Source organism: Oncorhynchus nerka, linkage group LG20 (genome assembly GCF_034236695.1).
Source record: "Oncorhynchus nerka isolate Pitt River linkage group LG20, Oner_Uvic_2.0, whole genome shotgun sequence".
NCBI classification, from domain to species: Eukaryota; Metazoa; Chordata; class Actinopteri; order Salmoniformes; family Salmonidae; genus Oncorhynchus; species Oncorhynchus nerka.
The window spans coordinates 46,934,227-46,959,227 of record NC_088415.1 but is presented as its reverse complement, the minus strand read 5'-3'; the positions used below and the strand labels follow the sequence as shown (position 1 = coordinate 46,959,227).

Sequence of the window (25,001 nt, the reverse complement as noted above, 5' to 3'; positions counted from 1 at the left end):
AATATATATTGAAAGAGGGTCACTAATGCTTATTGCAATTGATGCATGTGCGCTGGTTATTGTCCTCCTACTGGGTCAAGTCAACAGAGAAAAGCACACACAGGTTCCTCCCAGGAGTATATAGGTTAAGCCAGCAGACCAGTCCACTATCCCGTAAACATACTCTTGTCTGACACGCACGCACGTACTTACACACACACACACGTCCAGACTGGTCCCTGGTGTGTTTACCGTGTGTTACCATGTATTACACCAGAAGCCATCTGCGTCCCTGAGCACCATATGGGTGACCCCTCGGTGGGGCGCAAGGCTTAGCGCGCTTAGCTACGCCACAGGCTGGGGTATAAGAACAGCCACGACCACCAGCGCTAACAACACGTTAACACGATAACACAACGCTAACTTGCTAATCCTCGCAGGGTCATGCTGTCAAAGAACCCTCTGGCTTTACTAGGCTATGTCATGGCTGGGAGTTTGCAGCTAATAGCTTAACCCTGAGTAAAAAGTCATGTATCAAGGGTTATATCTCCATTCGTCTTTCCATGATCTTCTCACCACCACTTTTTAGGATTTATGGCTTTTATTAGGATCCCCATTAGCCAACGTCAATGGAGACAGCTAGTCTTCCTGCGATCTGACACATACCTGAAAATACGTTACAGACAAAAATAAGTTACAATTTGCATACATTTATAACATTATCATAGACATTACAAGCTAGGTTTCCATCCAATTGGCGACATATTTTCATGTTAATATCTAAAATCAGCACAATAAAAAAAAAGAGCATATTTTCCAAAAAATTGTTTTGTTGCAGATACACTATATATATACAAAAGTATGTGGACACCTCTTCAAATGAGTGGATTCAACTATTTCAGCCATACCCGTAGATGACAGGTGTATAAAATTGAACACACACTGGTAGTAGAATGGCCTTACTGAAGAGCTCGGTGACTTTCAAGGTGGCACCGTCATAGGATGCCACAAATCAGTTCATCAAATTGCTGCCCTATTAGAGCTGCCCCGGTCAACTGTAAGTGCTGTTATTGTGAATTGTACAACGGTTGCGTCTAATCCTGAATGCTGATTGGTTAAAACCGCATTCCAGACGGTGTCTATTCCACAAGTTCCCATCTGCTAAATATATGACGTTAAAATGGGTATTTACTCTGTTCCATCTGACTGAGCAATCCACTGTCTCATTAGCCCAGCTGGGCAATTTATAAACTTGATCTCCACTGTAAAGGGCACGTAGACATTATCTCACATTTCTTTTAGACTAACATTTAGTTGTTTTCAACAGCGGAGATTTAAACCTTGCTGTCTGTCTCTCTGACATTTGCAACATTGTTACAATATTCAAATTCAATCTCCAGCTGTCTCATAGTAATGAATGTGTCGAGACTCAGGATGAGACCGACAGGCAGGCAGCTTTTCTCAGCCATTCGAAATCATGAATCAGCATCATTTTTATACAAAGAATATACAAAAAAATATCAATAGCAAACTATTAAAATTAAATGTATTTGTATTTGCAGTCTTTCCAGCTTCAGTTGGAAGGGATTGTGTTGGCTAGCTCCTCTGAACAACAGTGTCCTGACAGGAGAGCACATTTTCTATGCCAGCTGAAATCGAGCATTATTAGCTCATTGGTATGGATGTATCCAACTAAATGTAAATGACTGCAAGTCTGATGTAGTTTGCTAGCTAGCAACAAGGGATAAGAACGTTGCCAGCCAGTATGGCAATAGAACATTTAGAACAAACAACTCGGTCGCGTCCATAGATACAGAACAAAAAGACTTAACTGGGTCGAGTCTCTGCAACCGAACCGATAGAACGAACAACCAGCTGGCTTGGGTAGCAACCCTAGATTTGTGTCGGGACTGTATCTTGTGGAAGGATGAAATAGTATGAATAAATTCATCAAAATAAAGTTTAATGAAAATATGTAAATCATTATTTGAATGTGTTGGTAACCCCCATTGTATGAAAGTGATAATGCCCTCGAAGCCGGTGTTTGGAGGATATATTGGCCAATATATTCTCCTAACACCAGCTTCTCTGGCATTATCACTTAAGTGGAAAAGTCTAGGAGCAACAATTGTTCAGCCGCAAAGTGGTAGGCCACAACAAGCTCACAGAACAGGCCCGCCGAGTGCTGAAGCACGTAGCCTGTAAAAATCATCTGTCCTCGGTTGCAACACTCAGTACCGAGTGCCAAACTGCCTCTCATTGTAACGTCAGCACAATAACTGGTATTTGGGAGATTCATGAAATGGGTTTCCATGGCTGAGCAGCCGCACTGAAGCCTAAGTTCACCATGCGCAATGCCAAGCGTCAGCTAGAGTGGTGTAAAGCTCGCTGCCATTGGACTCTGGAGCAGTGGAAATGCATTCTCTGGAGTGATGAATCACGCTTCACCATCTGGCAGTCCAACTGACAAAATGCAACAAAGCTCCTATGCAAATCCTCACTCTGTCACTCAGAAACTTCCAGTGTCTGCCTGCAAGCTGAAAATCTTTGCCTGCGCGTGTTTAGGCTACCTGCCCCTCCATAGCACAGGCTACTGTACTGACATTACAAGCTTGATTCAGAAGATAGAGAGACTTTTTAATTAGCTAGAGAAGAATGGACTTTTTCAATGCTACACTGAACAAAAATATAAACACAACATGTAAAGTGTTGGTCCAATGTTTCATGAGATTAAAACAAATACATACGCACAAAAATCCTATTTCTCTGAAATGTTTTGTACAAATATGTTTCAATCCCTGTTTGTGAGAATTTATCCTTTGCCAAGATAATCTATCCACCTTACAGGTGTGACATATCAAGAAGCTAATTAAACAGCATGATCATTACACAGGTACACATTGTGCTGGGGACAATAAAAGGCCACTCCAAAATTAGCCGTTTTGACACGCAACAAAATGCCACAGATGTCTCAAGTTTTGAGGGAGCGTAAAATTGTCATGTTGACTGAAAGAATGTCAACCAGAGCTGTTGCCACACAATTGAATGCTAATTTCTCTACCATAAGCCACCTCCAACATTGTTTTAGAGAATATGGCACTACATCCAAACCGGCCTCGCAACCGGAGACCACGTGTAATGGCGTTGTGTGGGCGAGCAGTTTGCTGATGTCAACGTTGTGAACAGAGTGCCCCGTGGTGGCGGTGGGGTTATGGTATGGGCAGGCATAAGCTACAGACATAGAACAATTGCATTTTATCGATGGCCATTTGAATGCACAGAGATACCATGACGAGATCCTGAGGCCCTTTAACGTGCCATTCAACTGCCGCCATCACCTCATGTTTCAGCATGATAATACATGGCCCCATGTCGCAAGGGTCTGTACACAATTCCTGAGAGCTGAAAATGTCCCAGTTCTTCCATGGCCTGCATACTCACCAGACATGTCACCAATTGAGCCCGTTTGGGATGCTCTGGGCCAACGTGTATGACAAAGTGTACCAGTTCCTGCCAATATCCAGCAACTTCGCACAGCCATTGAATGGGACAACATTCCACAGGCCACAATCAACAGCCTGATTAACTCTATGTGAAGGAGATGTGTTGGGCTGCATGAGGCAAATTGTGGTCACACCAGATTTTTAAGGTATCTGTGACCAACAGATGTATATCTGTAGTACAAGTCATGTGGAATCCATAGATTATGGCCTAATTTATTTATTTAAATTGACTGATTTCCTTAGATGAACTGTAACTCAGTCAAATCTTGAAATTGTTGCATGTTGCGTTTATAATACTATAAGCATAGTTATCATGTTTCATGTTGGATTTATTAACTACAAAAAGGTAAGATGTGTTTTTAATTCTGGTGCCACTCTGCACACACAAGCTTGTTCGTTAGCTAGCTCAAGCTTGTTCGCTAGCTAGCTCAAGCTTGTTCGCTAGCTAGCTCAAAGGATATTTAAACGTTCCTCCATAGAAGCCACTCCTCCTAGGTATAACTCTGTGGAATTAATTCATATAATGCATGTCATAACAAGATGCCCAGTGCTTCAAGCCTCTCTCACTCTTTCCCTAGCTGCAAATTTTCACTTGTGCCATAGCCTACACTTGTCTGTCCACCACGCATGTAAACAAATAGCTTGCCTGCTCTATCCGCACTGATTGGTGAAGTAATTGACTTAGCCAAATCTAAAAAACTTGACTTCACTGGTTAAAAAAAGGAACAGAAAGGAACGATATATACCAGTACTTTTTGGGGGATGGAACCGGTTCAGGACTTAATAATCATGTGTTTGCCTAATTAAATAAAGGTTAAATAAAAAATAAAATAAACAATATTCAATGTGTTTTTTTCACCCACCTACACCTAGGTGCCCTTTTTGTGTTGCATTGGAAAACCTGTGTTTGAAATTCACTGCTCGACTGGGGGACCTTACAGATAATTGTATGGATGAGGTACAGAGATGAGGTAGTCATTCAAAAATCATGTTAAACACTATTATTTACTACTGTACTTATTTAGAGACTTTCCATAAGAATGGGGTTGAATTCTTGACTCAAGACATGCCAGCTTTTCATTTTTTGTAAAAAAAATTATACAAACATAATTCCATTTGGATATTATTGTGTGTAGGCCAGTGACAACATCTCATTTTAAAATTCAGGCAGTAACACAGCAAAATGTGCAAAAGGTCAAAGGGTGTGAATACTTTCTGAAGGCATTGTACAGTATATGTAAATTGTTCATACAGACTTTTTGACAGCACAATGACACCCACCCTGTATTCAAAGGCATGCTGTGTCTCAACCGGTGGTGGGCACAACACAAACACCTCGGATGATGTAGAATAGGTTTGAAGCTACAACATACGCACAAATGTAAAACATAAGAGTTTATGCGTTTTAAGATAATTGAAGGTAAAAAAAATGTGTTTTTATTGCAATTAAAAGAAATTATAAAATATTTTGACAACCCTGTTTGTAAGCTTTAAAATGATATCAAACTAAACCGTTGATATTTTCCAGTGAAGGCATGGATGTCTCATGGTATGCAAAATGGGTCAACTTTGTTTTGGCGGGCCTCCCGAGTGGCGCAACAGTCTATGGCACTGCATCGTGGCCGGGAGTCCCATAGGATGGAGGACAATTGGCCCAGCTTCGTCCAGGTTAGGGGAGGGGCTTTACTTTACTTGGGTCATCGAGCTCTAGAAACTCCTTGTGGAACTCCTTCTGCAGGCTGACCCCGGTCGCCAGTTCAACTGTGTTTCCTCAGACACATGCGGTGCGGCTGGCTTCCGGGTTAATCTGGCGGGTGTTAAGGAGAGCAGTTAGGTGGGTCATGTTCCGGAGGACGCATGACTCCACCTTCGCTTCTCCAGTGCCCGTTGGAGTGTTGCAGCTATGAGATCGAAATTGCGGAGAAAAGGAGAGTAAAACACAAAAATATTGGGGCTTTCAGGACAACTTCTACCATGGCAAATATGTATGGTAAGTTTTGCTCAAATCAAAAGGGGTGTGGTTAAAAAGTGATTAAAGGGCCTCCCGAGTGGCGCAGTGGTCTAAGACACTGCATCGCAGTGCTAGATGTGCCACTAGAGATCCGCAGCCGGCCGCGACCGGGAAACCCACGGGCACAGCGTTGTCCGGGTTAGGGGAGGGTTTGGCCGGCCGGGATGTCCTTGTCCCATCGCGCTCTAGCGACTCCTGTGGTGGACCGGACGCATGCACGCTAACACGGTCGCCAGGTGTACGGTGTTTCCTCCAACACCTGGCGGAGGAAACGGCTGGCTTCCGGGTTAAGTGGGGACTGTGTCAAGAAGCAGTGCAGCTTGGCTGGATAGGGTCTCGAAGGACCTACAGGTCTCGACCTTAGCCTCTAGCGAGTCCGTACAGGGGGTTGCAGCAATGGGACAAGACTATAACTACCAATTGAATACCATGAAATCGGGGAGAAAAAGGGAGAAAAAATAAAATAATAAAATCAATTTAAAAAGTGATTGAAATCAAATGGAACGACACAATTGCCTTTCCTGTAATAGAGTTTTCTGTGACAAATCTGTCTGAATAGTCACAACCATCAAGATGACACATCCCCATTACCACTGAGTGAGTAATTCTAAATGGGTTTGGAAAAGGTCAAGTGTGAATGCGTACTTTTGCGACATTCTTGACTGAAGTTGTTGAATGAACTCAATTTCAAGTTGTGAAGTAATCAAGACGTGAAAGCCACAGCCCTTTCTATTCACCATGACTGGGTCATTTAGAAAAAGCTGCCTCGTCATTTCTAAACCATACAGGGAGAATAGGCATTCACACACAAACTGAGCCGAGATATCTAAGAAATCGAAGGTAATTGTCGTTTGCTTAGGCTTTATGGCTTCAATTAATGAAGCATATTGGAAACAAAGGGGCCGTCCTCTTTCATAAGATAAAGACTCACAAAATATTATCTCAGAAATGAAAGTACATCTCTGGTTTTGTACTTACTGTTTCAAAATATCCACAAAATCAAGTCAAATTGTATTTGTCACATGCGCCGAATACCACAGCTGTAGACCTTACAGTGAAATGCTTTACTTACAAGCCCATAACCAACAATGCAGTTTTGAGAAAAAAAAGTGTTAAGAAAGTATTTACCAAAATACATACATGTAGAATCAATTGCTTTGATCGATACTACGTGTATAGAATCAATTGCTTTGATCGGGGCGGCACACAATTGGCCCCGCGTCATCCGGGTTTGGCCGGGGTAGGCCGTCATTGTAAATAAGAATTTGTTCTTAACTGACTTGCCTAGTTAAATAAAAAATAAAAAATCTGTTGACATTGTCCGCGTCCTGATTGGCACCCTATTCCCTATGTAGTGCTTAGGGCTCTGGTCAAAAGTAGTGCACTATTTATATTTTTTAAATGTTTCATTTCACCTTTATTTAACCAGGTAGGCCAGTTGAGAACAAGTTCTCATTTACAACTGCAACCTGGCCAAGATAAAGCAAAGCAGTGCGGCAAAAACAACAACACAGAGTTACACATAAACAAACGTACCGTCAATAACACAAAATAAAAATAGAAAAATCTATGTACAGTGTGCAAATGTAGAAGAGTAGGGAGGTAGGCAATAAATAGGCCATAGAGGCAAAATAATTACAATTTAGCATTAATACTGGAGTGATAGATGTGCAGATGATGATGTGCAAGTAGAGATACTGGGGTGCAAAAGAGCAAGAGGGTAAGTAATAATACGGGGATGAGGTAGTTGGGTGTGCTATTTACAGATTGGCTGTGTACAGGTACAGTGGTCGGTAATCTGCTCAGACAGCTGATGCTTAAAACTAGTGAGGGAGATATAAGACTCCAGCTTTTGCACTTCGTTCCAGTCATTGGCAGCAGAGAACTGGAAGGAAAGGCTGCCAAAGGAAGTGTTGGCTTTGGGATTGACCAGTGCAATATACCCGCTGGAGCGCGTGCTACAGGCGCGTGTTGCTATGGTGACCAGTGAGCTGAGATAAGGCGGGGCTTTACCTAGCAAAGACTTATAGATGAAATAGACAGACTTGTCTGTAAGATTGTTTGACTGCTCATTATTTAGAGACTAGTGCGTCCCTACCACAACAAACCAATGAGACACACACAAATTGGTAAAAAAAAAAAAGAAGCCCACTAAGCAGCCCTGTTGTCACTGATAACACTTCTCTCCCTCTCATTTTGAGATGATCTTTGTAATTCGGTGCTTATTAAAAGCTCCATTATTATTATTGACGTAAAACTACGACTGTAGTGTACCTTGAACATCTGCTTGACTTTCTGGCGGGGCAGGTTGACGTTGAGTTTGTGGAGGAGCTGCAGGACCTCGCTGATGCTCAGGCTGCCATCGCCGTTCTTATCCGCCTCCGCAAATGTCTGCTTCAGCCACGTACCAATCAAGCAGGTGTTGAGGATGGATAACACACGTGTAAGCACAAACACAGACACGGGTACTTGCCTGTTTAAACGCAGTCTTGGTGTTCTATTAACTATCCACGGGTGTTCACATCGATTGATTGATTGATTTATTGATTGATTAAATCAATGAATAAAGTATCATCTGCAACAAATAGTTGACAGCTAGGGTGGTTCAGAATATTTAGAGACGGTAGCCCTAAGCTGAATTGCGGTTCAGAGCCCAAATCGTTCTGAAACAAGCAAAACCTTTTGATCTCTCACACAGCTCTCACTCTCTGCAGCCGAGTCTAATTTTAGCGCAAACTGTCTGTGTGCGTCTCTGATCGAGACGATGTGATAGGTGCCTCTGGCATCCTTCACCTGCCCTTCTTTTATCAGCACATCAGCCTTGCTGACATGCCAGCACGGAAGACTGTGTGTGTGTCAGTCTGCGTGTGGGGAGAGAGAAGGAACTTCAGTGTGTGTGTCAGTCTGCGTGTGGGGAGAGAGAAGGAACTTCAGTGTGTGTGTCAGTCTGCGTGTGGGGAGAGAGAAGGAACTTTAGTGTGTGTGTCAGTCTGCGTGTGGGGAGAGAGAAGGAACTTCAGTGTGTGTGTCAGTCTGCGTGTGGGGAGAGAAAAGGAACTTTAGTGTGTGTGTCAGTCTGCGTGTGGGGAGAGAAAAGGAACTTTAGTGTGTGTGTCAGTCTGCATGTGGGGAGAGAGAAGGAACTTTAGTGTGTGTGTCAGTCTGCATGTGGGGAGAGAGAAGGAACTTCAGTGTGCGTGTCAGTATGTGTGTGGGGAGAGAGAAGGAACTTCAGTGTGTGTGTCAGTCTGCGTGTGGGGAGAGAGAAGGAACTTCCGTGTGTGTGTCAGTCTGCGTGTGGGGAGAGAGAAGGAACTTCCGTGTGTGTGTCAGTCTGCAGTCTGCATGTGGGGAGAGAGAAGGAACTTCAGTGTGCGTGTCAGTCTGCATGTGGGGAGAGAGAAGGAACTTCAGTGTGTGTGTCAGTCTGCATGTGGGGAGAGAGAAGGAACTTCAGTGTGTGTCAGTCTGCATGTGGGGAGAGAGAAGGAACTTCAGTGTGTGTGTCAGTCTGCATGTGGGGGAGAGAGAAGGAACTGTATGTGTGTGTGTGTCAGTCTGTCATGTGGGGAGAGAGAAGGAACTTCAGTGTGCGTGTCAGTATGTGTGTGGGGAGAGAGAAGGAACTTCAGTGTGTGTCAGTCTGCAGTCTGCATGTGGGGAGAGAGAAGGAACTTCAGTGTGTGTGTCAGTCTGCATGTGGGGAGAGAGAAGGAACTTCAGTGTGCGTGTCAGTCTGCATGTGGGGAGAGAGAGGGAACGTCAGAGTGTGTGTGTCAGTCTGCATGTGGGGAGAGAGAAGGAACTTTAGTGTGTGTGTCAGTCTGCATGTGGGGAGAGAGAAGGAACGTCAGAGTGTGTGTGTCAGTCTGCATGTGGGGAGAGAGAAGGAACTTCAGTGTGTGTGTCAGTCTGCATGTGGGGAGAGAGAAGGAACTTTAGTGTGTGTGTCAGTCTGCATGTGGGGAGAGAGAAGGAACTTCAGTGTGCGTGTCAGTCTGCATGTGGGGAGAGAGAAGGAACTTCAGTGTGTGTGTCAGTCTGCATGTGGGGAGAGAGAAGGAACTTCAGTGTGTGTGTCAGTCTGCATGTGGGGAGAGAGAAGGAACTTCAGTGTGCGTGTCAGTCTGCATGTGGGGAGAGAGAAGGAACTTCAGTGTGCGTGTCAGTATGTGTGTGGGGAGAGAGAAGGAACTTCAGTGTGTGTGTCAGTCTGCGTGTGGGGAGAGAGAAGGAACTTCCGTGTGTGTGTCAGTCTGCGTGTGGGGAGAGAAAATGAACTTTAGTGTGTGTGTCAGTCTGCATGTGGGGAGAGAGAAGGAACTTCAGTGTGTGTGTCAGTCTGCAGTCTGCATGTGGGGAGAGAGAAGGAACTTCAGTGTGCGTGTCAGTCTGCATGTGGGGAGAGAGAAGGAACTTCAGTGTGCGTGTCAGTCTGCATGTGGGGAGAGAGAAGGAACTTCAGTGTGTGTGTCAGTCTGCATGTGGGGAGAGAGAAGGAACTTCAGTGTGTGTCAGTCTGCATGTGGGGAGAGAGAAGGAACTTCAGTGTGTGTGTCAGTCTGCATGTGGGGAGAGAGAAGGAACTGTAGTGTGTGTGTCAGTCTGCATGTGGGGAGAGAGAAGGAACTTCAGTGTGCGTGTCAGTATGTGTGTGGGGAGAGAGAAGGAACTTCAGTGTGTGTGTCAGTCTGCGTGTGGGGAGAGAAAAGGAACTTTAGTGTGTGTGTCAGTCTGCATGTGGGGAGAGAGAAGGAACTTCAGTGTGTGTCAGTCTGCAGTCTGCATGTGGGGAGAGAGAAGGAACTTCAGTGTGTGTGTCAGTCTGCATGTGGGGAGAGAGAAGGAACTTCAGTGTGCGTGTCAGTCTGCATGTGGGGAGAGAGAGGGAACGTCAGAGTGTGTGTGTCAGTCTGCATGTGGGGAGAGAGAAGGAACTTTAGTGTGTGTGTCAGTCTGCATGTGGGGAGAGAGAAGGAACGTCAGAGTGTGTGTGTCAGTCTGCATGTGGGGAGAGAGAAGGAACTTCAGTGTGTGTGTCAGTCTGCATGTGGGGAGAGAGAAGGAACTTTAGTGTGTGTGTCAGTCTGCATGTGGGGAGAGAGAAGGAACTTCAGTGTGCGTGTCAGTCTGCATGTGGGGAGAGAGAAGGAACTTCAGTGTGTGTGTCAGTCTGCATGTGGGGAGAGAGAAGGAACTTCAGTGTGTGTGTCAGTCTGCATGTGGGGAGAGAGAAGGAACTTCAGTGTGCGTGTCAGTCTGCATGTGGGGAGAGAGAAGGAACTTCAGTGTGTGTGTCAGTCTGCATGTGGGGAGAGAGAAGGAACTTCAGTGTGTGTGTCAGTCTGCGTGTGGGGAGAGAAAAGGAACTTTAGTGTGTGTGTCAGTCTGCGTGTGGGGAGAGAGAAGGAACTTCAGTCTGCATGTGGGGGAGAGAAGGTGTGTGCGTGTCAGTCTGCATGTGGGGAGAGAGAAGGAACTTCAGTGTGCGTGTCAGTCTGCATGTCTGCATGGGAGAGAGAAGGAACAGTGTGCATGTGTCTGCGTGTGGGGAGAGAGAAGGAACAGTCTGCATGTGGGGAGAGAGAAGGAACTTCAGTGTGCGTGTCAGTCTGCATGTGGGGAGAGAGAAGGAACTTCAGTGTGCGTGTCAGTCTGCATGTGGGGAGAGAGAAGGAACTTCAGTGTGTGTGTCAGTCTGCATGTGGGGAGAGAGAAGGAACTTCAGTGTGCATGTCAGTCTGCGTGTGGGGAGAGAGAAGGAACTTCAGTGTGCGTGTCAGTCTGCATGTGGGGAGAGAGAAGGAACTTTAGTGTGTGTGTCAGTCTGCGTGTGTGTCACTGTGTGTCAGTCTGCGTTATTACTTATCCATACTCAGAATCATCTTAACCAAGTATTGAAAAGTCCTCACGAAAAATTGTATTTCAAATCTTCTCCTGACCTGCACTGACTGAACAGAAATGTCATTGACCTGTGGGTCCTATTTATTAGGCAACGGAAGAAAACTAGCTAAACCTGTCCAATTACAAATGCAAAACATTTTGCTAGTGTGCACTAATGAATGAGACCCGGCTGTCCAGTTACTCAACCCATTCCCAGAGACAGCCTAACATGCCCATTGCCCCGGTAAGGATATTGATCACGGGTGCGTTGCCTCTTGGCCAGGCTGTCCTCGTCGCTGATGCCCGCCACCAGGTACTTGAGGCCGGTGATCCAGGTACGCGCCTCCTCGCCTGTGCTGGACACTAGATCCAGGGACTCCAAGCGCTCGCCATAATACAGGCTGAAACAGCAGTTGGGGTCGAAGCTGCCCTCAGAGTAGCGCTGGAAGATCTCAGATTGCTTACCCTCGCACACCTCTCGGATGGAGTCGATGGAGACTGGATAGAGCGAGGGCGAGAGGGAGGGAGAGAGAGAAAAGGGGAGAGAGATAGGAAATAAAGGTTAGTTCACCATCACTCGGAAAAAGTCAGGTGAAACAATGAAAAGCTGACTGTTGACGTTGAATTTGGGACCTTATATGACCCTTTTCACACAATCATGCCAACCCGAACCATACTGTTTTGGCTTAGTTGTTTCCCTTTCAAAAATGGTCCTTTTCAGCACCTAAAAAAATGCATAACCAGGTCCATTTCATTTAGCCCAGCTCAGTAGCGTGAAAAATCCACATGTTAAAAGAGGAACTATTCAAGGGAAACTTGAGGCACTTCCAATGTAGACCATTAAAACGTAATAAAGAATCAGGAAAAGTCACTCGATGAAGCAAATCCATTTATAACCCTCATATTCATATTGAGTTTATTCCATTGGGCGGGATGGGATTTATTTCCCCCCCGTCCGACGTATAACGAGCAGCCGCGGCTAAATTGCTGAGGTACAGGGAGGGATGGAAACTTAACTTCGAAGTCTGAATTACGAAGCCTAGGCAATATGATACAGAAAAAATACACACAAAAAAATTATACCGGGCACAGAATTAGCATGCTGTGCCCGGAGAGCTACGTTATTAAGATGAAACACTAATGGCATGATAACTATATTTTACAGGAAGAAATTGCCTTGAGATGTTCAATAACATTTAGCATATTTTTTCCCAAACTGATTTTATAATGGTATCTACAGTTGAAGTCGGAAGTTTTTCACAATTCCTGACATTTAATCTTAGTAAAAATCCCCTGTTTTAGGTCAGTTAGGATCACCACTTCATTTTAAGAATGTGAAATGTCAGAATAATAGTAGAGAGAATGATTTATTTCAGCTTTTATTTCTTTCATCACATTCCCAGTGGGTCAGAAGTTCACATACACTCAAATTAGTATTTGGTAGCATTGCCTTTAAATTGTTTAACTTGGGTCAAACGTTTTTGCCCACACACGCTTTTTCAGTTCTGCCCACAAATGTTCTATAGGATTGAGGTCAGGGCTTTATGATGGCCACTCCAAGACATTTGTGGAGTGGTTGAAAAACGAGTTTTAATGATTCTAACCTAAGCGTATGTAAACTTCCAAATTCAACTGTATGCGGTGGCCATTTTGAGTTTACCTCAAGCCCACTCAATGTTCTGAGACAGAAAAGGTGAGAAGTGTATGCTATCATGTTGGCCTGTTTTCGGGGAAGATTGACTCAGTAACGTTTTGGGATGATCACCTAATTTGGGAGCTAATAAAATATATTCTGGCTGGTTTTGAGGTTGAGCTCTCTCTATGTCATTATTTTATATACCAGCCCCTTGGGTCGTGGAGCTGTTGAACATGCATAATTCCCATGAAAAGAATAACTTGATAACCTAGAGGTCATCCAACCTGAGCAAAACAATCTATTCCCATACAGTTAGTTCAAAAGCCTTTGTGCCTTTGATTAATGCTTGGAGGAGGTCCAGCCAATTCGCTTTGATGGTTTATGTGTTTATTTGGATCCCCATTAGCTTTTGCAGCTATTCATCCTGGAGTCCACAAAAAAACACTAAACATAACAAGGACAATCACACAAATTTAAAAGAACTATATACAAAACAATACAACAACAAAAATATATATAATAATAATAAAAAATGTGTGTGTGTGTCGTGTGTGTCCCGTCACAGTCCCTGCTGTTCCATGAGATGATGTTTCATCCTTTTTTAAAGGTCATTTTGCTTGAGGACTTGGAGATGGAAGGGAGTGAGCTTCTTCAATAACAATGTATGATCAATAACATCAAGGGCTGCACTGAAATCTAACAATACAGCCCCAACTATCATCTTTTATCAATTTATTTTAACAAATCATCTGTCATCTGAGGCAGTGCAGTACAAGTTGAGTGCCCTTCTCTATATGCATGTTGAATGTCCGTAGTTAACTTGTTCTCAGAAAAATAGTATTGTATTTGGTCAATTCTCTCCATCAGTTTACTAAGAGCAGGCAGCAAGCGGATTGGGCGGCTGTTAGAGCCAGCAAAGGGTGTTTTAGGATTTTTAGGGTGCGAAATTACTTTGGCTTCCTTCCATGCCTGTGGACACCCACACTCCTTTAGGCTTTGGTTAAATATGTAGGGGGGTGGGGGCATGTTTATATAAATGAAACTCACCAACAAAAACAATAATCGAGACGTAACGACTGGAGTGCTCACAGGCACTACACAAAAACAAGATCCCACAAACTAAAGGTGGGGAAAAGGCTGTCTAAGTATGATCCCCAATCAGAGACACAACGATAGACAGCTGCCTCTGATTGGGAACTATACCCGGCCAACAAAGAAATAGAAAAACTAGAATGCCCACCCAAATCACACCCCGACCTAACCAAATAGAGAAATAAAAAGGCTCTCTAAGGTCAGGTCGTGACATCAAGGTTGTCTATACCTGGTTGTTTATCATTCTTATAATTTATTGATTAAAAGTTTTTCAACCTCTCCCACACTAACATGACCAAATTCAAAACAGCAATCCTTCTCTTTCATTATGCTTTATACAAAAATATGATGATTCACTCACTGTTCAATGTTGTCATTTCACTCCCTAGTTTTTCCACTACTAGTGAAATAGTCATTGAAATAAATTGGCAATATCGAAAGGTTTTGTTATAAATGACCCATCATCTTCAATGAACGATGGAGATGAATTGGGTTTTCTGCCCATTAAATAATTTAAGGTACTCAAAAGTATTTTCCCACTGTGTTTTATGTCATTTATCTTGGTTTGATAATATAGTTTCTTCTCTTTCTTAAGTTTAGTCAAAACATTTCTCAATTTACAGTATGCCAACCAATCAGCTGAGCAGCCTGACTTGTTTGTCACCTCTTTTGCATAATATCTTTGAACCATACCATTTTTTCATTCATCATCAATCCAAAAGGGCTTTAACACTTCTCACAGTTAATTTCTTAACAAATACTTCCTGTTGGCATTCTCTCAACCAGCTTCATGAGGCAGTCACCTGGAATGCATTTCCATCCATGTGCCATGTTAAAAGTTAATTTGTGGAATTTCTTTCTTTCTTAATGTGTTTGAGCCAATCAGTTGTGTTTGTGACAAGGTAGGGGTGGTATACAGAGGATAGCCATATTTGGTAAAATACCAAGTTCATATCATGGCAAGAACAGCTAAAATAAGCCATGAGAAATGACAGTACATCATTACTTGAAGACATGAAGGTCAGTCAATCTGGAACATTTCAAGAACGTTGAAAGTTTTTTCAGGTGCAGTTGCAAAAATAATCAAGCGCTATGATGAAACAGGCTCTCATGAGGACCGCCACAGGAAAGAAAGACACAGAGTTACCTCTTCTGCAGAGGATAAGTTCATTAGTTACCAGCCTCAGAAATTGCAGCCCAAATAAATGCTTCACTTCACAGAGTTCAAGTAAGAGACACATCTCAACATGTGTGAATCTGGCCTTCATGGTCAAATTGCTGCAAAGAAACCACTACTAAAGGACACTAACAAGAAAAAGAGACTTGACTGGGCCAAGAAACACGGGCAATGGACTTTGATGTGTCCAAATTTGAGATTTTTGGTTCCAATCGCTGTGTCCTTTTGAGATGCAGAGTAGGTGAATGGATGCTCTCCGCATGTGTGTTTCCCAATGTGAAGCATGAAGGAGGAGGTGTGATGGTGTAGGGGTGCTTTGCTGTTGGCACTGTCTGTGATTTATTTAGAATTCAAGGCGCACTTAACAGCATGGCTACCACAGCATTCTGCAGTGATACACCATCCCAATTGGTTTGCGCTTATTGGGGCTATAATTTGTTTTTCAACAGAACAATGACCCAACACACCTCCAGGCTGTGTAAGGGCTATTTGACGAAGAAGGAGAGTGATGGAATGCTGGATCAATCCCCCAATCTCAACCCAATTGAGATGGTTTGGAATGAGTTGGACCACAGAGTTAAGGAAAAGCAGCCAACAAGTGCTCAGCATATGTGGGAACTCCTTCAAGTCTGTTGGAAAAGCATTCCAGGTGAAGTTGGTTGAGAGAATGCCATGAGTGTACAAAGCTGTCAAGGCAAAGGGTGGAACCTAAAATATAACATATTTTTTTATTTGTTTAACACTTCTTTGGTTACTACATGATTCCATGTGTGTTATATCATAGTTTTGACGTCTTCACTATTATTCTACAATGTAGAAAATAGTACAAATAAAGGAAAACCCTTGAATGAGTAGGTGTGTCCAAACTATTGACTGGTACTGTATATCGTAACACTTCCATCATAAGCACTTCTGTCTTTTCTGTAGATGTTATATCCTTGTATTGCTACTGCTGTATCAAAGGAATTATCTAAGAAAGTTTCTCGATGAAACTCACTTAGATAATGGTAATTGATGAATCTATTAATATACTAATACAATTATGCTTGTGGATGCATTTCTGTTAAAAAACACAGAGCATCATTATAGGAGAGGAGTGATCTATACAATCTAAAAAACCTACAGTACTCTACATTTTCAAATAGAAAAATAAATACAGAAAAATTCTATACACATGCATGCACACAGGTACAGTATGCATCTCAGGTCAAACAGAAGCCTCCCAGTCGAATGGAAACCTGAAACCAATTTGACTGGAGATTGTCAACACACACAAGACGACATGTCAAAGGTGAAGCCGGCACGCTGAATAACAACAGCGTGCTCCCGGGTGGAGAGGGGGAAAAAAGCACGAAGGGATCCCTGAATAAGGCCTGTTCATAAATAATGCAGAGGTGTACAGTTATCTGGGGCCGGGAATGTGATCGTGGCCCTCTCAAGAACCGTCTTTCAAAAAAAATATATATATATATGCTGCTGTAGGGTCAGTGTGCTGTCATGTGGCCTGCTGTCTTTTAGTTTAGTGTTGACATGATTGTTGTTGCTGCATGAAGAAAACAACAACAACAACCTCTACCTTTCTCACCCAGCTGTCTCGCCTCCCCACCACTAAAACTGCCCCGGCAAGGCAGGGTCGTGTGCATCACAACAGACTTGTCCAATAAGAAATGCTGATTTTGCTTTCCGTCGCATAGCCTGAGACTGTGTTCATTAGGGTATCTCCCAATCCGATCCCATGTGACAAAATGGAAGATTCCGGGGTTCTTATTCTAATTTCCTTTCCTGCTCCATTCGTTTCTCTGGAGGTCCCTGCGTTCTGCCTTCCCTGGCTCAATGTGTTGAATCAAGCGACGCTGGTCTGGAAGATTAAAGCCGATGAATAATTGAGGCTACTTAAGAAGCTTATTAACTCCCATGGCGGTGGTGGAGCTGGGCTGGAGGCTACGAAGCGAGCGGCAGGAAACTGAGCCTGGTGCCTCCTGTGAGACGGGGCCATTTTGTTTCTACACAAACCATTTTGAGGTGAATCCTCAATGATTCCTGTTTGGGACTACGGTAATAAGCTTAGTGGGAGAGATGGAAGTGCTGATTGTTGATGTAAGACAGACTAAAGGGACATTCACGCAAACATGTTATATGTACTAATATGTACTATGAAACTAATCGTGGAGCTATAGACACTAGTCTAGATTCAATCAGTTCTGTCTTAACCCGCAATAACCGACAACCGCACATCAGTTTCATCATTTTTATTTAGGCGATGTCGGAGGTGTGTCAGAGTTGTAACTGCATTGGAGCTTCCGGTGTTATACCTATCAACAACATTTCCATTGGATGTGCCGAGTCGCATTAGTAATAATCCCATGCAGCCCTGTTACATTAGGCCGATATAAATCCGTATGATGTTTTTATTGATTTTGAACGCGAGTGTCATTATGTTTATATAGCCTTTCTCATTCGGAACTTGTAAAGCGAGTGGGATGGGTGTGGCTTCGTGATAATGACCACACAAGCAGCCACTCACTCGATTTGACAGCTCTAAAGCAGTTACACCTCCGGCTTAACGCTTGATCTGATTGGATCTGGGCCTTAACTCCTGTTACATCCAGGTTAATACAGAAGTAGGGAATCAAAACGTGAGACACTGGATGAGGGCCAGTCACTCAGTCGTAAAGTTAAAGAGACTAACTCTTGGCTTTGTAATTCGACTATTAAACAGACTGTGTGGCTACAAAGACTTAACTCCTGTTAATTCCAGGTCTAAGCAGGTCAGCCAATCATTCAGTCATGAAGTAAAATAGTAAAACTACTCACTCTTGGCCTTCTCGTTCTTGCGAGAAGGCCGCCAGCGGATGCAGGACTTGTGTTGGTCCAGGTAGAAGTAGCGCACCAGTCCCTTGGAGCCGCCGCGCAGCTTCACCATCTGGGTCCCTGTCTGCATGGAGCTCATGCATTTCTCCACTGGAGAGGGAAACACAGAAAGCGTGAAGTTAGTGTGAGTGTAAGAGTGGGAGAGTGTTTGTATTCAAGTGATTATGTCTGGGATAATGAGGGAGGCTGTGTGTATTGCATTGGAGTGAGAGTAGGTGTTGTTGTCAAGCACCAATTCATTCATTCATTTCAGTCTGGAGCTCAAGGCAGATAAACATTTATTTACCATTTACTCACACAAGGTCGCGCTCACACATACTGCATTGGATATGGCTTTCACAGCAGCCTGTGTTTTACTTAGAGGGAGAGGGAGAGAGAGAGAGTGAGAGGAGAGGGGGTAGAGAGTGAGAGGGGGAGAGAGTGAGAGAGAGGAGAGGGGGTAGAGAGCGAGAGGGGGAGAGAGTGAGAGTGAGAGTGAGAGTGAGAGTGAGAGGAGAGGGGGTAGAGAGTGAGAGGGGAATAAGGGGGAGAGACGGGTGGAGAGAGAAACAAAGAGGGGGAGAGGGTAGAGGGAGAGCGAAATGGGGAGAAAGGGGGAGAGGGAGAGGAGGAAAGGAAGGGAGAGAGGAAGGGAAAGAAGGGGACATGGAGAGAGGGAGGGGGCAAGAGAGAGGGGTAGGGAGAGAGAGAGGGAGGGGGCAAGAGAGAGGGGTAGGGAGAGAGAGAGAGAGTGGGAGGCAGAGAGAGGGAGGGAAGGGAAGATAAAGGGGGAGAAGGCAGAGCCAAGCAATTTCCTTTCTTTTTTTTTTTTATCCCCTGAACCAGACACCTATTTTACACCGTGTTAGTGTGGAAGAAGAAAAATGGTTAGCTATTGTTAGCTACCCGAATCCATTTGGTTTGTACAGAAGAGATTATTAAACACTGGTGCTGAGACGAGAGCACTTCTCGCACAGCACCAAACATACCTCAAGAGGAAAATGGGTAAAACAGAGTGGCACCAAAATATCGCTACCACATTTAGGGCACGATTTCGGTCATTCAGGTCATTATTTTGGTTTCAGTTTGACAGCTCTTCCACAGATAGCCCAGGTAATGGCATCCCTATTTAGCTTGTCCAGTGCCACTGTTAGCCCTACACAACCCTGGGCTAAGGCTGAAGTCTCCAATGCCAGATTCTCAACTGTCAGGTGTCAATAACATCCTATGAATGAATCATGTTTGACTAATATATAATACCATTATGATTATTATCATAAACATCTCCTTAAACATTATGTGTGGTGCATATGTAGTACCACCCTTAGCGGAGTTACCAACAACCGGATGCATTCAGGAATACAGTCATCTTTGACCTAAGTTCCGGTGGGAACTCCGCTCAGGCATTTCTTTTACGCCTGCTATGTTAGGCTAAAGTAGTACAGACATCCCAGTGATAGATAGATTGCCATTGTTTTGGCTTCCCTGGGCTTTCATTGGTCAATAGTGAGAATTGGCCCAGAGGCCCTGGTTAATTCCATGCAGTCCCGAACCCCAAACGGCCTGTGTCAATTTCCTCCAGGCCAGTGGTTCCCAAACGTTTTATAGTCAACCTCCAGCTCCATACCCCTTCAAACATTCAACCTCCAGCTCCGTACGTACCCCTTCAAACATTCAACCTCCAGCTGTACCCCCTAGTCCCGTACCCCTTCAAACATTCATGCTGGTGTGTCTGTATTGTCCCAGTCTGTCTGCTGCCAGTAAAAACCCAGTCTCTCCCTCTAGGGATCAATAATGTTTATTCATTTCATTCCCTTGAAAATAGGTGTTGAGTGAGTCGCTATGCAGGGAATAAACATTGTGAATATTGTCCACCAGAGACAATAGAGCTGATGCATACTGTAACTGTACTCATTACAAATAGGCCTGGACATACTGTCGCAATGCTCAGCCCAACAACAACATCAGTAAAACACGCCGGGCTTTGCACAGTCCAGCTCATTAGTGTTCATTTTATTCTCAGGCTGTTAAATAAGCAATATAAATAGACCACCCATCACCCACTCATTGACTTGAATGGGAATGCCTATTCAAGTAATTATATTTCTATGGATTGGGCATAGATGTTGAAGCCTTACATTATTGTGGCATAGAGACGCAGTACTTTATTTATACAGTATATTTACAGTAGGGTCCGAAAATATTGAGTCTTTATAAAGATGAGCAAAAATGACTGTATCAAATAAATCAATTTAAATACAGAGCTATATTGTATGCAAAAAATGGGAAATTATATTATTTTATAGAATTGCTCAGAGAAATACATTTTGTTTAACAAGTAATACTTTTTTTCCTCAAAAAATGTACACTCTTAGAAAATATTGTGCAATCTAGAACCTAAAGGGTTCTTCATCTGTCCCCATAGGAAAACCCTTTGAAGAACCCTTTTTGGTTCCAGGTAGAACCCTTTCCACAGTACCAAAAAGGGTTCTCCTATGGGGACAGCCGAATAACCATTTTGGAACCCTTTTTTTCTAAGAAACACATATCAAAATCTACAAAGAAATTATTAATTGACCACAAAATCAACATATCGCAATGGCCATCTCAGTATCCGGACTTCAACACCATTGAAAACCTGTGGTTTGAATGGAAGAGGGCAGTCCATAAGTGCATACTAAGGATATCAAGGATCTGGAAGGGTTCTGTATGGAGGAATGGTCTAAGATCCCACCCAATCTCATGAATCATTTAAGAAAAAGGCTCAGTGTCCTTATCCTCGCAGCGGGAGGGTGCTGGAGTATTGAAAACGGGGGATCATTTTGACGCCTATTTTTTTTAAATTACTTGTTAAACAAAATGTATTTCTATGAGCAATTGTATTAGTATAAAATAATTGATTCCCCCTAAATGTTTTGGCATACAATGTAGCTCAGTATTTGTATTATATATTTTGTGTTCCCCCGTCCCTGAACTGTGCCAACAACTAAACTGTCCGCCTGCCTCTTCAGCTCCGAATCTGTGAAGAGCCACCCCAGATATAGTACGGTGGGTGGTGAAGACCAACATCTGCTACAGAACCATCACAACCCCCTAAAACGCAATACTATCACTGACTGCATCTATCCCTTATACCCAGCCTTCATCTTAACTCTTCATAGTCCATGATACGGACAGACAGCTCCTCCAGGAATCTACTCAACTGTGAGTGTGTGTGTGTGTGTGTTGGGGGTGGGGTAGGCTAATGGATTTCACTACAGCGACAAGAGGCAAAATCGAATCAAATCTAGTCTAATGAAACTCTGTTTAAAGTGGGCCGAGTGCTGATTGCATGGTGCGTACAGCAGACAAAAAGTGACGAGGTGAAAAGGAGAGGGAAGAAAGGGGAGACAAAGGTAGATGGGAGAGAGGATTGCGTCAAAGAGTTACGATATGAAATGATGGATATCTGCAGTCTAAACTGGGGGAGATGGAATGTGCACTAATGGGTCGTTGGGTCATCTACAGTCTACTGTGACGTGTACAGAACACCACATCATTCTACAGGGTTGGGGTCACTTCCTGTTTGTTAACATGGACATGGAATGTCTCCATGGGAATGCAACTCAATTGTATTCAACACATTTCACTGGAATGTCGATGACCCCAACCCTGATATTGTGGAATGGGGAAATAAATACGGCATATTTTCCAAGGTATTTTGTCAATACGTTGGAAGCTTCAAGGCTATTCACAGCCCATGGAAGCCCGACTAATCAAAGGGCACTCAATTAGGCACCAGTCTAGTGCATGTTGGACTTTCCCTCTCTCAGAGATAAACTGCTGCTCTCGGAAGTTGCAGCTGTTTGAATTGCTGCTAATGGAGCAATTAGGGACCAACTGGTCAAACTGGGGCAGATACACATTGTAAAGAAGACTCAACTTCAAGGAATCTGTAGGAAACTCTTTGTAATATAACTACACTGCACAGAGGAACTGGTATGTTTTCTAAGAAGAAATTAGAGAAGGAACATTTTTTTTTTTTAAGTGTTCCAGTCGTGTGTGTAGTGCAGTGTTTCTCGATCAATTCCCCTTGGGATCACACAAGCGGGTCTACGTTTTTGTTTTAGCCCAGCAGCACCAACAAAACCTGATTCCACTGATCAAGAGCTCAATGATTCAGCTGGGTAGAAAAAAAAATGTGCACCCCCTAAAAAAAAAAAAGGTCCCTCGGGAAAGGACTGAGAATTGTATCACGACTAAAGGTTTGGCCTGATGTGAGACACTCATTTGTAGTGATAAGCAGACACAGCATGGCAAAGAAACGCCGCAGTAGTACTGTAGCAAAGACTTCTACTAACAGCTGGAGGGAAATCTCAATGTTTGCCCAGAGACTGGCCACTTCAAACTAACTCTTTATTATTGGGTCCAGAGCCGTTGCCATGGAAACGTGCTCAGGGTTACACAGTATGGGGAGATGTAAAAGAACATAGAGACAATAAGACAGTCCAGCAGGATAAAATAGTCATAAGAAATGCAGTATTGTATGTCATTACTGTGCTTGACTAGCCTGCTGTATACAGATGCCAGTCATGGGAGATATGACCAACAACAAAATTACATTTGGGAGCTACTGAAAAGAAATACATCAATTATAATGGCATTATCCTCGGCATGTCTACAAGGTCAAACCTAAATTCACACTTATTTGACTTTTCCTGTAATTGAGTGTAATTACGAGAGAACGTCAGAATCACTTGTGTGTAACAACGTGTCAGCTAATAAGGGAAACAATTACATCTCTGAATGAGAGAAATCACTTCGCCCCAAAAGGTCTGATTGAAACACACTAAAGTGGTTTGCTTGTTTGTTTGAGAACAACCTACTGGAATTCAACAAATGCAATTAATGACAAGAATCAGACCAAAAACAAATGCTTGCTTGAAAACGAATCAAAGTAATTACCCTGACCGTCAACAACAATAAAACAATTACCCAGACAAAATTCCCATTCCATCTCCTAACTTTTTGTGTTGACTCTCAACATGATTTTAGTAAAACACATTATCCCATGACCTTGATTCATAACTACACTCTTCCGACTTCTACCCATCGTGTGAGGGCTTTACAACTGGTTAACATGGTTAAAATAGAAGACAGGTGATGGACACATAATCTGCCAGGAGGCAGCTGAGGATGAGGTAAGTTGGTGTCAACCTTAATGCTGCAAAACAAGCAGTGGCAGAAGTGCCGTGTGCAACCACAGTGATGGTATGACCTGGTCGTCCAGCGCATCAGTGGGAGTACAGTCTGGGTAGAAGAAGTGGGCCAGGAGAGCCAAAGGGGCGGAGTCACGTTGTCCTTCACTCACTCGGTCAGAGCACTAGGCTAAGCTTTAGGGGATTGTCTGGAGTCCATATGTCACACACACACAAGCGTGCACACACATACAGCAAACACACATACACACCTATAGACAGATGTTTCTGTAGTGAAGGTGTCTGTGTCACTGATGTAAAAAGCAACAGACCAATAGGTCATTGGACACACAGTCCCACTCCAGTCATCCGGTAGAACAGTACCTAGTACCATGTCTCACCAGAGCTACATAACAAATGTACTGTTCCTACAACACACACACACACACGCGCACACACACACACACACACACGCACGCACGCACGACCAAGTTCCCATTCCGTTTCAACAACAAATGTACTCCAGAACACTAGTTATTGTAATGGTCAATCTTTAACCTAGTCCAAATGCCATCCATCCATCCATCCTTACCCATGTCTCCCAGCCTCCACATGGAGGAGGACACAATTCTGCTGCCAATACGGAAGAACTCCTCCACCAGGCAGGATAGGGAGGCCTGCTGTTGGCTCTTACACACAACACTCTCTCCCTCTTTCTTCTTCTCTTTCACCTTCTCGTCCCTGTGGATGGGGGCCTGGTCCGTGGTAGGGCATGGCTCCTGGGCAGCCTCCGCGTACCGCATCAGCGCAGAGGACACGGGAAAGGACAGGGGAAAAAGGCCACTTGTCATCACTGAGGCGCTCATGTCTGAAGGATTGTGGGTGCACGCCGCCGGTTCCCTGTCTGCTTCTCTCAATTGCGAAAAGGAGATTGAATGCCCCGGCTACGTTTGCTCAGGTCGAGTTAGGTCTGTTTTCCCTCTGGCTGGCAAAGCCAATGCAAATGCGATATGGACATCTTAACGTATGACTGAGGTCAAAGGGGGATATTTTTTGGATTCGATTTGGAAGGATGCTTCTTCTGTCCTTGTTAGAGCTGATTAGTGTACAAAGTCCTTGGTAGACTGCTGAGAGTTAGTAATCACAATATCTGCTGATGGCTCCTTTCCAAAGCATTCTTTCAGATCTAGCCTTTTCAGTAGGCAGTTCTCTCGGTGGGAGAGCGAGAAGAAAATCCTCCTCTCCAAATGCTGTCAACAGTTAGTCAATAATCTGGCGCTGCTCACCACAGCAAACGACCTTCTCTTCTTCTCTTCTCTCAGCTCGCCTTCTCTTCAATATCCCTCCATCTCAGTTGACAACGAGGTGCGCCTGTATCATATATCCTTTCTCTTCTTTCTTCAGATAGAATTCAAAAGGCTGCCTCTCAGTGTCAGTCGGGAGCGTAAATCCTTCGGAATCTCTAATCCAGGTCGGGGGGATTTACTTAACGTGTGGCGAGAAAGAGAGAGAGACACAGAGAGAGAGAGACACAGAGAGAGAGAAACGCACTGAGAATGAGCCAGGCACCCTAATAGCGATGTAACATGTCTTGTTTTTCCTTCTCACCAATTAATACGTTTTTTTTTCATGCCTGAAAGTGTCTCCTGTGGGGCTACCAGAGGGTATCAAAATGACGACACACACAAGTCTG

At 43.8% G+C, this 25,001-nt stretch overlaps 1 protein-coding gene across 1 annotated transcript in view; it reads right to left on the bottom strand.

Annotated features, from left to right (window-relative positions):
* plch2a (phospholipase C, eta 2a) overlaps positions 1-24,729 on the bottom strand; it is an 83,516-nt gene extending 58,787 nt beyond the window's left edge. Inside the window, exons 1-4 of the mRNA XM_029622714.2 lie at positions 23,901-24,729; positions 18,096-18,242; positions 11,631-11,874; positions 7,768-7,897 (exon numbers count right to left, since the gene is read on the bottom strand). Of these exons, the coding sequence (XP_029478574.2) occupies positions 7,768-7,897; positions 11,631-11,874; positions 18,096-18,242; positions 23,901-24,174 (795 nt within the window). The 5' untranslated portion in view covers positions 24,175-24,729. The remainder of the gene's footprint in view (positions 1-7,767; positions 7,898-11,630; positions 11,875-18,095; positions 18,243-23,900) is intronic.
* Between the last annotated feature and the right edge of the window lie 272 nt (positions 24,730-25,001).